Genomic DNA, 15,154 nt, shown 5'->3' on the forward strand with positions numbered 1-15,154 from the left:
TGCTCTCATCACTGCCATTTGTAGGCACCTACCCGTCTACGGCCCTCTCAGTGAATACAAACACCTCTTGCCCAAATGGGGATCTCTTGCCAGCTTTCCTCAATCCTATCTTTGTTGTAGAAAAATCTTCTTTTGAACAAAGAGCCACATCCTCCCTGTGCTCCTAACCAGTTGTGCCGATGGGGAACGTCCAGCCCCTCCCTAATGAATGTGCCAGCCTAGGAGCCCTAGCAGTTGAATCCTTAGGTAATTAATGATTTATTTATGTATTGCCCTCTCTCTTAGGGGGAGGGGGAAAGCAGAAGGGGTCTCTCTCCTCATGCCAGCTCTGTGGCCCTTGCCTGGCTTTATCAGCAATACTAAGACTCCAGTTTCCCATCCGTGCAGGGGGAGGGAAGGGCCACCTGGGGTAGGTGTGGGGGCAGTTTTTACTTTTAGGTGTCTTTTTTTTCCTATGCTGTGAGAGAGTGGGGAAAGGGTGAGAATCCAAGCCACGGAGTGGGGGAAAGACGGGAACAGGGTAGGGGTGGGGCAGACCAGCCAGCACCTCTGCCTTCTCAGGGATACAGGAAGCCCCCCAACCTTCCCCTCTGTCCCTGTCTTCCCCCTCCATAACATTAGCATAGGAAGAACAAGAGCCAGAACCCTGGCATACAGCTCCCCTGCCAAGCTCTGGGCTCTGGGATTCTTAGTGTGTGTATGTATGTGTGGAGGAATTATTTTACTGGGTTTTTTTAATGTTTGTTTACAGATAGTTGAATATATATTAAAAAAAAAAAAGAAAAAATGTTCCTGGTGTGCATGGAATGCAGCAGTGGGCTTTAGGATAAGCATATGAACACCAGATTGGGGAAAAAGGCATCTAGGCAAATAATAATAGGGTGGGCACTGTCTGGGGAGCAGCAGGCAAGATGAGCAAGAAAGTTGGTGATGACTTTGGGGACTGAGTACCCAGCTGTCAGTGCCACCCAATATCATTTCCTCCTCTAGCCTGGAGTGAGACATTGTGGGATCATAAACATAATCCTAGAGCAGGGGTCAGAGGAGCTAATTTCAAATCCTGACTCTCCCACTCACTACTTAGGTTGTCTTGGGCAAACTACCTCTTTTCTCTTAGCCTCAGAATCAGGACTAGATCAGTTTTAAGGCCCTTTCCAGGTCTATACCTTGTGATTCTATAAGACTATCTATGCTTTCAATATTGGCAGCAAATAATGACTTAACGATCTGAAACTTCTGAGAAAGGGGCATCACTTTGTCTAGTTAAGGAATTCGGGGATCCCCTGAACACATGATGCCCTCTCCTTTATATCATCTCTCATTCCCGTTACTAGTGGGGTTGAGGGACTTTGGGAGAAGGAATTAACCAGCAGAGCTGAGACCAATGACTTAGGGCATTTTAGGGGCCAGGTGGGGACTAGATGCAATCACATTCAGGCACGATTGAGGGTGATGGATATTTTATTGAACACAAGCTTTCAGGAGCTTCCATATACGGTGACTGAGGAGGGCCCACAGGAACAGGACGTAGGAACTAGAAAGAGGCTGTGGACTCTGAGAAGGTTTACAAAGGGATAAAGTTTTAGCATGTGGGTGACAAGTGGAGGAATTATCTCTTAGAGCCTGGGAGGGTCTATGTAAAGGGGTGTGATACTGGGTGGGGGAAATCACCTATGTTGGAACATGGTCCTGAGGGCTCAGGCAGAGGTGTATGGCATATGGGAACATGGAGACTCAGGATACACTCAGCACCCTCATGATGTTTGTGTACCCCGAGCCAGGTCGCCAGCCTGTCACCACAATCACAAGGTCCCCGACTCGGAGGAAACCACGGAGCTTCCCTGGGTAGAGAAGAGGGAGGGGGGTAAAATTATACCTAGGACAATCTTATTAATAAAAATTAATTCTCAGTCCCTGAGTGGATGTAGAACAGAAGCAATCATACTATGTTCCCCTACCCACTCCCCAACCTTCCCACCCCTACCCCCCCATTATCCCCAGAGACCTATAGTACTACAGGGATTCACAGGATGCCAGTGTGCATGACAAGTTTGGAAGGCAACATTGTTGCCTCAATAGCCTGTCTCAATCCCACCTGTGTTGCCTTGGTGATAGAAGATGGGGGTGGGAAGTAGGGATGACTTGAATGAGGTAACTGACATTAATACTATGTGAGCTGTCATAGGTGTTTTTTAGGCCAGTAGCTAAAGGATGCTTCTCCCAACTGTTGCCTTCCTAAGTGGAACCACACCTAAAGTGGGGTGAATGGGGCTTTGTCCTTGGGGATAAAATTTAGAGGACTCTAACAGCATTTGCTTGCCTCCTACAGTATAAAAGCAAGCATGCTTAACGTCTTATAACTTCTGTTATAGCTATACGTCTGGTATATAGCAGTTGCCTATTCAGCAATAGCCTTAAGTTGTCCCCTCAATTGAATTGCCCTAGTGCAAAATTATTGATGATTGGTCCCTAAAGTAGCGTGCAGTTCCATCTGCTTCATCCCTACAGTAATACAGAATCTCCCCAACAATGTAAGGTGATGGCATTATGTACTAGCTCTTCCCCCAGATTCAAGAGAAGAAAATAAATCAGCCCCTTTGTCACATCCTTTCACATCAACTAGGTTAGGTGGCTTCTGCTAAACAAAAGAGGCCTAATAGAGTCTCAGAATGAGAGGAGTTGGGGGAGGTGGAGGGGTGGTATCAGAGAGTTGCCATGGAAACAGATGCCTAAAAGGCACTGGGGAGAGAGACTAGTTGTCTTGGGTGAAGAAAGCAGAAACTTGGGAAAAGTCATGGAAGCCTCACCACTTTCAATGCCAAACTGGACGCGACGGTCAACATCATCGGTCCAGACGGACTCTGGGGGGTCTCGGTAGAGCAAAGGAAAAACACCACGACACAAATGGGCCTGGCGGGCAGTCTGAGCAGAACGGGTGACAGCGATTACAGCTGCTCGAGGACGGTATCGGGACAATAGCTGTGCTGAGCTGGGAGAGACAGAGTATGCAGCTCAGTGGAAAAGGCACCGGATTGTCAGTCAGGAGATCTGGTTTCCAGTCGAGACTCTGCCACCGTCTTTCTCTGTGCTGATCTCTTCAGGTTTCAGTTTTCTTATTTGTAAAATGCTCTATCTACCCCACAACTAGTGCCATAAGGATCAAATAGGGTAATGAATGTGAAAATACTTTGAAAAATCTAAAGCCCTTTACAAATACTAGACATTGGTATTAGATGCTTGGGACCTTCTCTAAACCCCTAGATGGCTATATCTTTTCCAAACCAATAATTCCAGTGCTCTTACACTGCTCTTCATGTCCTTAGATGTTCAGCCTGCCTCTCTGTCCCTAATGGCTATACCCCACCTCTGCCCAGGTGCCTTACTGGTCTCTTACCGGCCAGATGTTGTTAGCACAACTATAGCAGCAGCACAACATTTGAATGAAGCCTCCACAGCACCAATGGCAGTGACCTCAGTAGGGTCACGGCTTAGGGGAGCCGCTCGTCGAAGTTCTTCAAACAACTGCCGGTGATAGACTGCAGCCTCTGCTTCCCGAGCAATCTGAAAGTACCAGGGGGTCAGGGTCAGGCCTTGATATATGGTTTGGATGTCCCTGGATATCTGGATCCCAGACATGCCCCATATTACCCATCAGCCCCATACCGCATGCTGCATCTTCACAGCCTCAACAGGGTAACTACCCTTGGCTGTCTCCCCAGATAACATGATACAGTCAGCTCCATCCAATACAGCATTGGCCACATCACTTGTTTCTGCCCGTGTTGGCCGGGCCTTGGTGACCATGCTTTCCAGCATCTGGAAGTACCATTTCCATAAGAGTCAAAGATCAATGCTTTCCCTCCCACCCTCTTCAACCCAGGCATTCCTTGCCATTTCAGGGGGTGTTCTCCCATCTCATGACCCTGTCTTAGTGTAGTTGTGATATGCTAAGGTCATCTCTACCCTAATCCCATGTCACAACAGGAGAGTCAAGGGATACTATAGGGAGGTTGGTGCCCACGCCTCCCCAGGGAGGTGCCCACAATACCTATGACGTGCCCCTGCTCTCTCCCAGACCTGTGTGGCACAGACAACGGGTTTGCCAGCCAAGTTGCAGCGTCCAATCATCATCTTCTGTGCCAAGAAGACCTTCTCTGCTGGGATCTCTATGCCCAGGTCACCCCGTGCCACCATGATGCCATCGCTCACCTCCAGGATCTCATCAAACCTGGGAAGTTTGGGCCCAAGAGGGGGCACGGCCAGGAGATATGGAGTAAAGTCAAGGAGAGTAGAGCAGAGTCAGGAAAAGGAGAGTTGGGGACATTTCCTTTCCATTCAATTGGCACTTAGAGGGAAATCAGGGATCTGGAGGTGGGGGTAAGGAGTGGGATAATGAAAGTCAAGGGCTGGAAGCCTCACTTCTCAACACCCTCATGGTTCTCGATTTTGCTGATGATCTTGATGCTCCGTCCCTGAGGCCCCAGGGCTTCCCGTACAGCAATCACGTCTTGGGCCTTTCGGATAAAGGACGCGAAGACGATATCCACACCTTGCTCCACCCCAAAGCGCAGGTCCAGAGCATCCTGCTCGGACAAGCCTGGCAGGTCCACTTCAGCACCAGGCAGGTTCACCCCCTTCCTGCTTCCCAGCATCCCGCCGTTTTCAACCTCAGTCACCAGCCCCTCTGGGTCTGTGGAATTCCAGAGACCAATAAGAAAGAGATGATTTGGTGCAATTTGATGGTTTTTAAGGGGTGTGGCCTAAGGTAAGGGGTGTGGCCTGAGACTACAGCGGTGGTGGGTAAAAGGGTTGGGGGGAGGGACATGTTCTCGGGGAGGCGGGGCGACACTTGGAATGGGGCGACGGGAAATCCATAGGGCAAGTCCAAGAACAAAGGGCTGTGGCCTGAATTGGATTTAGGGCTAGGGGCTAATTCGAGTTAACCCACCCTTCTGCTTAACAACCAGGGAGATAAGACCGTCATCGATGTAGATCCGTGCCCCCTCTGGCACTACATGGACTATGTTGGGATAGTCCACCCACACAGTGCTTGCATTCCCCCGAGTCCGGAAAGCCGGGTCTACTGTAACCCGGACCTGGGAACCTTTCACTATCTCCACTTCTGACTCTGGGCCCTAAGAGAAGGAATGAGAAGTAAGAGCAGAGCTGGGATGTGTGGCGTCTTGGTCTCCAGCTTTAATCTTGCTCTGGACCCTTCTTTCTTTATGGACCCTTTCCTCCGGTAGCACAGGTCACTAGAGACTAGTTCTTTCTATACTTAACCTGTTAAGGATTACCAGCCCTATCCCTTCTCGATGATGCCCCCTGCACCCATTCACCCCATGTCCCACTTCTTTGCCCTGCTCTTCCCACTACGTAGTTGCAGCTATCCCAGATTCTGCGTCCTCTGCCTGGGTCACTGCTCCAACCTCATTCAACCTCACTCCCATTACAAGTAATTGGTCCAATCCTTTATCGATTTGGCCCTGCCCACACCCACCCTTAATCCCTCCTTTCTAGCACTACCCACTGCTGACTCTCTACCCTGCCCTTCCTTTCTTTGTTCCAATCGCCCTCGCCCCTCTGGTACAGCCCAGCTCTCCCGATGCCCGGGTCCTCACCCCCTGGAGGATCCCGGTGCGGATCTCCGGCCCCTTGGTGTCCAGCGCTATGGCCACGGGCCGGTAGCTTAAAGAGGAGCCTGCGAAGCTCTCGACGGCTTCTCTCACATTGGCTATAGATTCCGCGTGGTACTGGGGAGGGGGACAGGGAAAGAAGGGATGAAGACAGGGATCCCGGGCTAACCTCTCCTCAACCCTCAGCCTCTTCAGCCTCGGGGCCTCCAAGCCCCCGGGCAGAATCTCTCGGCCCCCCCCCCCAGCTCCTGCAGCAACGCCTCCCATTGCTCACTGTACCTCGTGGGAGCCATGGGAAAAGTTGAGCCTGGCAATATTCATTCCTGCTTTGATCATTTCCTTCAGTCGATCCACAGAGCGAGATGCGGGGCCTGTGAACAATAACAAAAAAAAAATTTCACAAAATCTCGAGGAAATTCAAGTATAATTGATATCTGATGAGAAAAACCCCAAGTGGTTATCCAGCCCTCTCGCCCCCATCTACTTAGGCTATTCACTTATGCCTCTCCCTCCCGTTGTTACTGAACAGCTTTCATATTCGTCACCCCACTAAGCCTTCTCTTCTCCAGACTAACCATCTTGATTTCCTTCAGACAATCCTCACTGCCGGGGAAGGGGTGTGTGTAGTATAGCTAGGTGGCTCAGTCAGTGGATAGAGCACCAGCCCTGGAGTCAGGAGAACCTAAGTTCAAATTCTCCTCAGACAGTTATGAGCTGTGTGACCCTGGGCAAGTCACTTCACCCTGTTTGCCTGTTTTCCCCATCCGTAAAATGAGCTAGAGGAAATTGCGAACCGCTCTAGTATCTTTGCCAAGAAAACCCCAAATGGGGTTATGAAGAGTTGAACACTACTGAACAACACAATAACCCCTTCAGAGAGACCCTGTTCAGAGAAACTCTCCTCTGATTAAAAGATGCCCCTTTCTGCTCGAGACATCCTCTACTTTCCCAGATAAGGAGGGAGATAGAGACTTCCTAGCTGTTCTAGGTGAATTTGAATCAGCAGGCCCAGATGAACTAATTCCTAGTAATTTAGAGCACATGATTGCAACGACATTTACTGTCAGCGATGTTTGGAAGAGATGGAAAAAGAGAGATATGGCAGGAGTAGAGTGGGGAGGGACTTAAGTCAGGGAGATCAACCAGAAGGATATTTCAATAGTCCAGATGTGGGGAGATGAGGAACTGTTACTAGAGTGGTGGCAGTGTGTGATAGTAATGGCAATTAAAGATTCCCCTGTATTGGCTTGGTTTTCAAATTGATTGTGTTAAAACCCAGAGCTTGTTAATTCCACCTGTGGGATGGACTTGTTGATGTAAAAAGAAAGTCTTGAACTGGGAGGAGCAGGTAACATAGATTTGAAGAGACAAGAGAGAGGCAGAAGAAACTTTTTTGGAAGCAGCACCTTGTGGAGGCAGAGAGAGACCGAGAGAATTACTGCCAGCCACTTTGAATTGCCCTGGACTTTTGAGACCTGCCCCCTGAGCTGCCAAGGATTGAGGAGACATGGCTGTTTTGCTGGTACTTTGTCTGTCTGTTTTGATGTTCTTTTGCCAGATTTGTCCACTGGTGAAAGACAGTCCTGTTGTTGAAGAAGTCCTGGAACCTGGCTTTTGGTTAAGAAGCCCTGAGACTGTCCTGCAGACAGAGAGTGAATACTGTCCACTGGTGAAGGACAGTGCTGTTGTTGCAGGGGTCTGGAGACTGTCCTGCAGACAGAATAAATACTGTCCACTGGTGAAGGACAGTGCTGTTGTTGCAGGGGTCTGGGAACCTTTCTGTTGGTTCAGAAGCCCTGAAGAAGGATTTTCTTGTTGTATGTTTACAGAAATCCTGGGAGAGGGTTTTGCTAATGTTTTCAGGGGTTCTAGGACTGTTCTACAGACAGGATGAATTCATGAAGGGACTGGCAATGTATCTTATGGCTTTGCTAAGCCTTGTCTCCCCAGGAACTAAGATTGCTGAGAACTTGCCTCGTGTCAAGATGAAGAAAAGACCTCCATTTGGGTATTAAGTGCTGTGTTTAAACTTGATGTAACTCTGGGGTAGATTCAGTTGTGATCCAGGGGTGGGGAACTTTTGACCTTATGTTTGGAAATTAATCTCCATTTGAGAAGAGGGACTTTGTGGTGGACCAAATGAAGGTATAGCCTAGGGGTGGAGAAGTATTTAGAACAGGGACTTTGTAATTGATTGAATGATTGGAAGGTCCTGGGGTGGGATAGTCCTTGGAGATTATTTAATCACCCTTAGTAAATGCTGTATTTGGAATGATGTCATGTTTTGACCTTCTCTGTTCTTGGTTTGTCACTGAATAAAATGGAGAGCACCTATGCTGGTATTTTGAACCTTGGGAAGTTGCCTTTCCTTGGCAATTACAGTACACAGTGTCAGAATGAAGCAGGGGCATGTAGGAGAGATGTTATAAATGTAAAAAGACAAGCAACTTGTTTTGTTTTTTTTAAGAGAATGGAACCTGAAATTTCTAGGCAAATGAGCCTGACCTTTTTCCTGGCAAAATTTAAGGATGCTGGTTAGTCAACTGATTAACAAGAATAGAAGCACAGGGTCCAGAAGGAGGAAGGTGGTAGCCCTACTCTGCTTCATCCTGGTCAGGCCAAATCTGGAATGCTGACTCTGGTTCTGGGCACCACATTTTAGGAAGGGCATTGATCAGCAGGAGAACATCCAGAGGAGTGTGAGCAGAATGTTGAAAGGTCTTAATATTAAGGATACAATAACAATAATAATGGCTACCATTTAAATAGTACCTACTATGTGCCAAGTAGTGGCATAGTACCTACTATATAGTACCTACTTTGTGCCATAGTACTAACTATGGGCTAAGCACTTTACAAATGTTATCTCATTTGATCCTCACAACAGCTCTGTGAGATAGTGCTATTATTATCCCCATTTAGAGATGAAGAAACCAAGGCAAACAGAATTGACTTGTCCAAGGATCACGCTGCTAGCAAGTGTCTGAGGCAGAATTTGAACTTGTCTTCTTGACTCTGGGCCCAGTGTTCTATCCACTCTACCACCTAGCTGCTTTCCCTTCCATTGACATGAGGATTGGTGGAAGAAAATGAAGGTTAGTGGAGTGGGGAACATGAAAGCTGTCTTTAAGTTGATGAAGGGTAACAGGTTGAAGATAGATTAGATTTGTTCAGTTTGTTCAGAAAGGGTAAAACTGGGAGAGAGAGTTGAAACGCTTCTCACTGTGGTTATCCAAAAGTGAAACTGGCTGCCTTGGGAGGTAATGATTTCCCCTTCATTAGGGATATTTAAGCAAATACTGTCATGTTTTAGTAGGTTTTTTTCAGGGACATATGAAACTAGATGGCCTCTGAGGTCCCTTCCAGTTCTGTGATTTTCTGTCCTGGACTCTCTGCTTTTCTCTAAGCTTTGTGACACTCTCCTGATCCTATTTGTCTGACTATTCTTTCTCAGTCTCTCTTGCCAGATCTTCATCCAGGGTACACCTTGGGTGAAGGTCACATTAAATTGTAGGTGCCTTCCAAGGCTTTATCCCAGGCCCCTTTTTCTCCCTTTATTCTATTTTACTTGGTGATTGATCTCATCAGCATCCATGGAATTATTGCTATGCTGATAATTCCCAGATTTACATATCTAGACCTAATTTCTCTTCTGACCTCCAGTCTTACATCCGCAGCTGCCTATTGAACATCTCAAAGTCACACCCCATAGATATTACACCTAGCATGTACAAAATGGAACTATCTTTCTCCCTTTTTTTTTTTTTTTGCTTTTTGGAGGGCAATTGGGGTTAAGTGACTTGCCCAAGGTCACATGGCTAGTTTTTTTTTGCATGTTTCATCTGAGGTCGGATTTGAACTCAGGTCCTCCTGACTCCAGAGCCAGTGCTCTATTCACTGCACCACCTAGCTGCCTCAGCCTTTCTCTCTTTTTAATATCCCTATTACTAGGCATCACCATCCTCCCAGTCACACAGGATCATAACCTAAGGGTCATCCTTTATCCCTCACCCTCAATCCTACATTCAATCTGTTGCCAAGTTGAATTGATTCCATATTTATAACATCTCTTCTACATGCCCCTGACACTGCCACCATTCTCACCCCACACCTGGACTTTTGAAATATCCTTCTGATTGACCTCCCTACCTTAAGTCTCTACCAACCCTACTCCATCCACAGAAAGAAAAGTGCAGGTTTGACTGATGAGGGGGTGATAGGTGTTTCAGGGACTCCAAAGACCAGAGTCCCTGAGTGGGCAGTCTGGAAGGAATTCACTAGGACCCAAGCAATCTTTGGAGTCAGGATTGTAAAAGTTTATTGTTATGCTTTACAGTGGGCAAGAGTTCTTAGGAAACCTGCAAACTTAAAGAAGTCATAGGTATAGTTTTTAAGGAGTCAAGACAGTAAATCAGATGTCAACTATGCTAACTAGGTGGGTAAGGGTGGAATTAGGGAGGAATTAAGGGGTGGTCAGTGCTTAAAGGAACATGCACTTTTATTATCAACTTCGCAGGAGTGTTGCCCATAATTCACTGGGAAATAGCCCAAGGTGGGGCTACCTGGAGGTGTAGTTTTAGGCTCGAAACATCACTAAGTCAGCTAGCGGTCAGGGCTGACTGAGAAGTGCCTAGTTTGCCACCCATCAGTGTCATGTTTGACAAGATGGATGTTGGGAACCAAGACTAAAGGAGACTCAGTATGTGTATAATTGGCTGAGGAGTTAACTTACAGATAGTACACTGAAAGATTCATAGGTGTAGCTGGCCACTATACTAAGGGGATATAAACAGTTCGTCAATTATTGCTAGGCAGAGTGCTAGCAGGAAGGGACAGAGTTAATGCTCTGAGGTTGGGAGGGGGGGAAATGTGATTTTACAAACTGATTTTACAAATTGATTTTACAAACTGATGTTACAAACTGATATTACATACATATATCCCAAGCACCCCATCATGACCATATCATCTCCTTTTCTCCCCTATTATCTCCAGGATTAAATATAAAATCTTCTCTTTGGCTTTTAAAGTCCTTCATCACCTTGCATTCTCTTACCTTTCTATACTTCTTATACTTTCTTCCTCCTTCTTCCCTTTCCCCCCTTCCCCAATCTGAGTACTCTTCAATATAGTGACTCTGGCTTCCTGTCTGTTTTTTGAACAAGACACTCCATCACCCAATTCCAGGTTATCTTCACTGTCTGGAATTCTTTCCCTCATCTCCATCCTGACCTCCCTGGAATTCTTCAATTCGCATTCTAAAATCCAACCTTCTACAAGGAGTCTTCCCCATCCCCCTTAATACTAGTGTATTCCCTCTATTGATTATCTCCAGTTTAGCCTGTATATATCTTGTTTGTATGTAGTGGATTGCATTTTGTCTTCCCCATTAGATGAACTCTTTGAGAGTAGGTACTGGGCTTTTTTGTTTGTTTTCATCTTTTATTGTAACCACAGCACTTAGCACAGTGCCTGACACATAGTAAGTGATTATAATAATATGTAATATTAAGATACATTATAATATTTATATAATATATAATGCTTGTTTATTGACAGTGTGATTAGTTTCTCTACCTTATCTTTTTTTTTTTCCTTCTCCAGACCATACGCTACTCAATTGTTGCATTGATCTTCCTAGGGCAGCTAGGTGGTACAGTGGATAGAGCACCAGCTCTGGAGTCAGGAAGACTGGAGTTGAAATCAGACCTTTAGACACTTGTGTGACCCTGGGCAAGTCACTTAACCTTGGCTGCCTCTAAAAAAAAATTCGATCTTCCTAAAGTACAGCCCTGACCAAGTCATTACCTGCCCCACCCCAACTCATTAAACTTTATTTCTTCCCTATTGCCTCCAAGAGCAAATATAAAATGCTCTCTTGAGCCTTTAAAGTCTTCCCCCCTTTCTCCCTTCCTGGTCTTCTTACACTTTACTCCCCACCATGTAATATACAATCCAGTTACACTGGCTTATCTGATGTTTTTCATACACAAATCTTCATTTCCAGACTCCATACATTTTCACTGACTGTCCCCCATGCCTAGAATGTTCTCCTTCCTCTTCTCTTGTCTCCTGGCTTTCTGGATTTCCTTCAAGTCTCAGGTAAAATGCCATTTTCTGCATTAAGCCTCTCCTGGTCCCTTTTAATGCTGATGTCTTCCATCTGAGATTAACTCCAGTTTACCTCCGGCCACATTTTGTATGTACACAGTGGCTTGCATATTATCTCCTCCATTAGAATAAGCTCCTAGAGAGTAGGAAATAGTTTTTACTTTTTTTTTTTTTGTATTCTCAGAATTTAGCACATGGCCTGACACTTAGTAGGCACTTATTAAACGCTTGTTGACCTACTCTGACTGATTCTCCTGCTCAAAGACTTCCTCTTCTATTACATAAATACAATCCCTCCTTTTCTTACTCAAAGAAACCTGCCCCCTCCCCAACCAGGTCAGAGGGGTCTCTGTTGCACAAAGACGCTTCCTTCACCCATTCAGAGATACCCCTTCACAACTAAAAAGTTTCACTCTAGCCTCTCAGACATCACACATTCTACCACTTCAGTCCTCCCCTATAAGGCAAAAGAAAATCTCTGGAAAGGGAGCAGAGTCACAGGATGTGAGATTTGATTATCCCTGGAGCCAGAGAATGATGTTGGTAGGCATAATGTTGGAAAAGGTGGAGCAGGAGTGGATGTTCTTAGGGTTGGGGAGGCGATCCTCCCCAGGTAAAGTGATGCCAATGTGGAGGATGAGGAGGATGATGCTGGCAATGATGTGGATAGTGCAAGTGATAGCCATATAGGATTTGAGGTTGGGAAGGAGAAAAAATTAGAACATTAGGGTATAGTACAATAGAGTTGGAATGGGAGGTATTTGGGAAAAATGGAAAGAACACTAGATAGGGCAGCTAGATGGCGCAGTGAATAGAACACCAACCCTGGAGTCAGGAAGACCTGAGTTCAAATTTGGCTTCAGACACTTGACACACTTACTAGCTGTGTGACCTTGGGTAAGTCATTTGACCCCAATTGCCTTGCCTTCCCCCCCTCCAAAAAACAAACAAACAAACAAAAAAAGAACACTGGAGACATGGGTTCTAGGTCTACCTTTGCTGTTAACTTATAGTGAGACTTTTAAGAAATCCATTGATTTTTCTGTACCTCGGTTTTTAGTCAAGTGGAAATAGTTGCTCCTTCCTACCACCCCTACTGACAAAGATGCTATCATATGAGAATTGTGCACAAAAGTGCTCTGTTTCTCAGACTCCCTGTCACTGTAAGGGGTGAGCATTGCATTAGGTTGAGAGCTATTGCATTAGTTGAGGGCAGAGAATGCCTTTTGTCTCTTTTTAAAAAATCCCCAGCACTTAGCACAGTGTCTGGTACAGGGTCCACACTTAATAAATGTTTATTGATTGCCTGCCATTATTAGTTACCTATGGTGGCTATGATGCTGGTGCTTCGGGCAGCCACTGGTTCTGAGTCAATGTCCAGTAGGCAGAGATGCTCCAGAAAGGTATCTGCCATAGCTGCTGGGAGCTGTTGCTTCTGGAAGAAGGCAGCACCTAACTCCTGGGTCAAATGGGCTACACTGGCCCTCCGAAGGTACCCGGCTGGCCCTGGCAGGAGAGAAGCATAGCATGATTACAATGGACACTGACAGATAGCCTAGAGCTCAACCCTCTCCCTAATTTCCCTTCTTTCATTCCTAGATTTCTCACAGCTCAAATCCCCCGTCTCTCTACTCCTCTACCAATCTTAGCCCTTTTCCATTTTCAGCCCCCTCGTTCCCATACTCTAGAGTCTAGAACTAGATCCCCGAAGGAAGTTTGCCTGTATAAATCCCCATCCTCTTGTCTGCCACCTGCCACAGTCTCCTTGCTTCTCAGTCTATCATGCTCCCCCTCACTTATCTTCCTTCTTTCCTCCCAGCTCCCTTAGTCACTAAGGTTTCCCATCCTAGGAATCAGTCCTTGGGGCCCTCTCCTCCTCTTCCTCCAAAGCCCCCACTCCTCAGCCGGAGCCTACCCTCCATGCTGTTAGACATGTTCAATGTCTGTGTGTCTGCTGCCAGTCACCCCTGTGTTGCTCTGATCTGGGCAAGGCTGTGAGTGGCTGGTTAAAGTGTCACCAGACTCTTTGTCCTCACTGCCCCACAATGCGCTGAGCTTTTTGTGACAGAGGGCAGAGTCCAGCAGCCACGGGAGCTTCCCGTGGTGGTAGATTCCTCATAGGCCTTGGGAGGAAGGGAGGACATTTCAAGGGGAGTCCTTAAGACTGAGAATAATCTACTTTTAGGCAATTAATGAATGAATGTAAACAAGGTACAGTGCATTGTGCACCAGAAAGCCTGGGTCCAAGTCACTTCACATACTGATAAGATCATAGAATATTAGAATGGGAAGAATCCTTAGATTTCATTTAGACCAACTCCTTCATTTTATAGATAAAGAAACAGGTCCAGAAAGATCAAGGTCACAGGAAAACTAAGTAGATTCAAACTCAGATCTGTTTACTCAAAATACAATGTTCTTCCTAGAGAAGCACAAAGTTGCTTCTTTTCACCTTCAGTTCCCTCATCTGTAGACAGAATGATAATAATAGTGCCTTCCTGCTTCTTAGGGTTCATATCCACTGAAGCAAAATGTATAAAGTACTTTCTAAAAGCCCGGTGTTATACAGATGAAAATTATTATGCAAAGGTGCACAGATCCTTTTCAGGTTGACAAGATAAACTTTACTTGGCTCACTTTCTCCTCCTTGCTGGTTTCCTCCTTTATCCGATTCATTTCACTTGAACAATGTCCAGTGAGGCTTTGTTTCCCATCCTTACCTCCAGGGGCCCCTAAGAGGAAGGAAGTCATCAGGTCCCGTTGGTGCTTAGAGGTCCATGGCCGAAGTATTCCAGAGACAAGCTCTTCCTCTGACGACATGGCTGCAAATGGTGAGTCTCTCAAGCTGCCTGGAACATGGGAGAAGAAAGAAATACAGGGGAGTGTGCCTGCCCCTCTTATCTGAGGGAGCCAGAGAGAAGAAAAGTGGCACACCCAACTGACCCTCCCCCATCCTCCTGTCGGAAGGTCCCCCGACTCCTTACCTCTAGCCTCTTTCTTTGACTGGTTCCCCACCCTTGTCTCTCTGGCAGTTTAGTGTAATGGAAAGAATACTGAGGGGCAGCTAGCTGGTGCATCAGAAAAAGCACCAGCCCTGGAGTCAAGAGGACCTGAGTTCAAATGTGACCTCAGACGCTTGACACTTATTAGCTGTGTGACCCTGGGCAAGTCACTTAACCCTGATTGCCTGGGGGGAGGGAGAGAAGACTACTGGACTTGGATCTAGGAGAGAACTAAGTTTCAAACTTTGCCTCTGACACTTCCAAGATGTATAACAATGGGCAAGTCACCTTACTTTATGAGCCTGTAAAGGAGGGATAATAATGTAGTATTTACCTCACAGTTGTTGCGATGATCAAATGACATAATGTATGTGAAATGCTACTTGAAAGTACGTCAGCTATTAT

At 46.3% G+C, this 15,154-nt stretch overlaps 2 protein-coding genes across 3 annotated transcripts in view; both read right to left on the reverse strand.

Moving 5' to 3' along the window:
• The window catches only part of LOC138153643 (dual specificity protein kinase CLK2), a 106,253-nt gene that overhangs the window by 30,391 nt on the left and 60,708 nt on the right, over positions 1-15,154 (reverse strand). The window lies entirely within an intron of this gene.
• PKLR (pyruvate kinase L/R) overlaps positions 733-15,154 on the reverse strand; it is a 31,724-nt gene continuing 17,302 nt past the window's right edge. Inside the window, exons 2-12 of one of the 2 annotated variants that reach the window (XM_069078096.1) lie at positions 14,468-14,596; positions 13,071-13,253; positions 5,916-6,007; positions 5,622-5,753; positions 4,949-5,135; positions 4,420-4,690; positions 4,078-4,228; positions 3,664-3,816; positions 3,395-3,561; positions 2,808-2,989; positions 733-1,841 (exon numbers count right to left, since the gene is read on the reverse strand). In XM_069078096.1, coding sequence (XP_068934197.1) covers positions 1,735-1,841; positions 2,808-2,989; positions 3,395-3,561; positions 3,664-3,816; positions 4,078-4,228; positions 4,420-4,690; positions 4,949-5,135; positions 5,622-5,753; positions 5,916-6,007; positions 13,071-13,253; positions 14,468-14,596 — 1,754 coding nt within the window. In that variant the 3' untranslated portion in view covers positions 733-1,734. Of the gene's footprint in view, positions 1,842-2,807; positions 2,990-3,394; positions 3,562-3,663; positions 3,817-4,077; positions 4,229-4,419; positions 4,691-4,948; positions 5,136-5,621; positions 5,754-5,915; positions 6,008-13,070; positions 13,254-13,662; positions 13,758-14,467; positions 14,597-15,154 lie in introns of those variants that run through there. The other variant, XM_069078097.1, reaches the window with a different exon arrangement.

The sequence above is a fragment of the Petaurus breviceps genome, unplaced genomic scaffold, assembly GCF_028583685.1.
Source record: "Petaurus breviceps papuanus isolate PSGF00001 unplaced genomic scaffold, PetGlider_PUasm1.0 91023, whole genome shotgun sequence".
In the NCBI taxonomy this organism is placed as follows: Eukaryota; Metazoa; Chordata; class Mammalia; order Diprotodontia; family Petauridae; genus Petaurus; species Petaurus breviceps.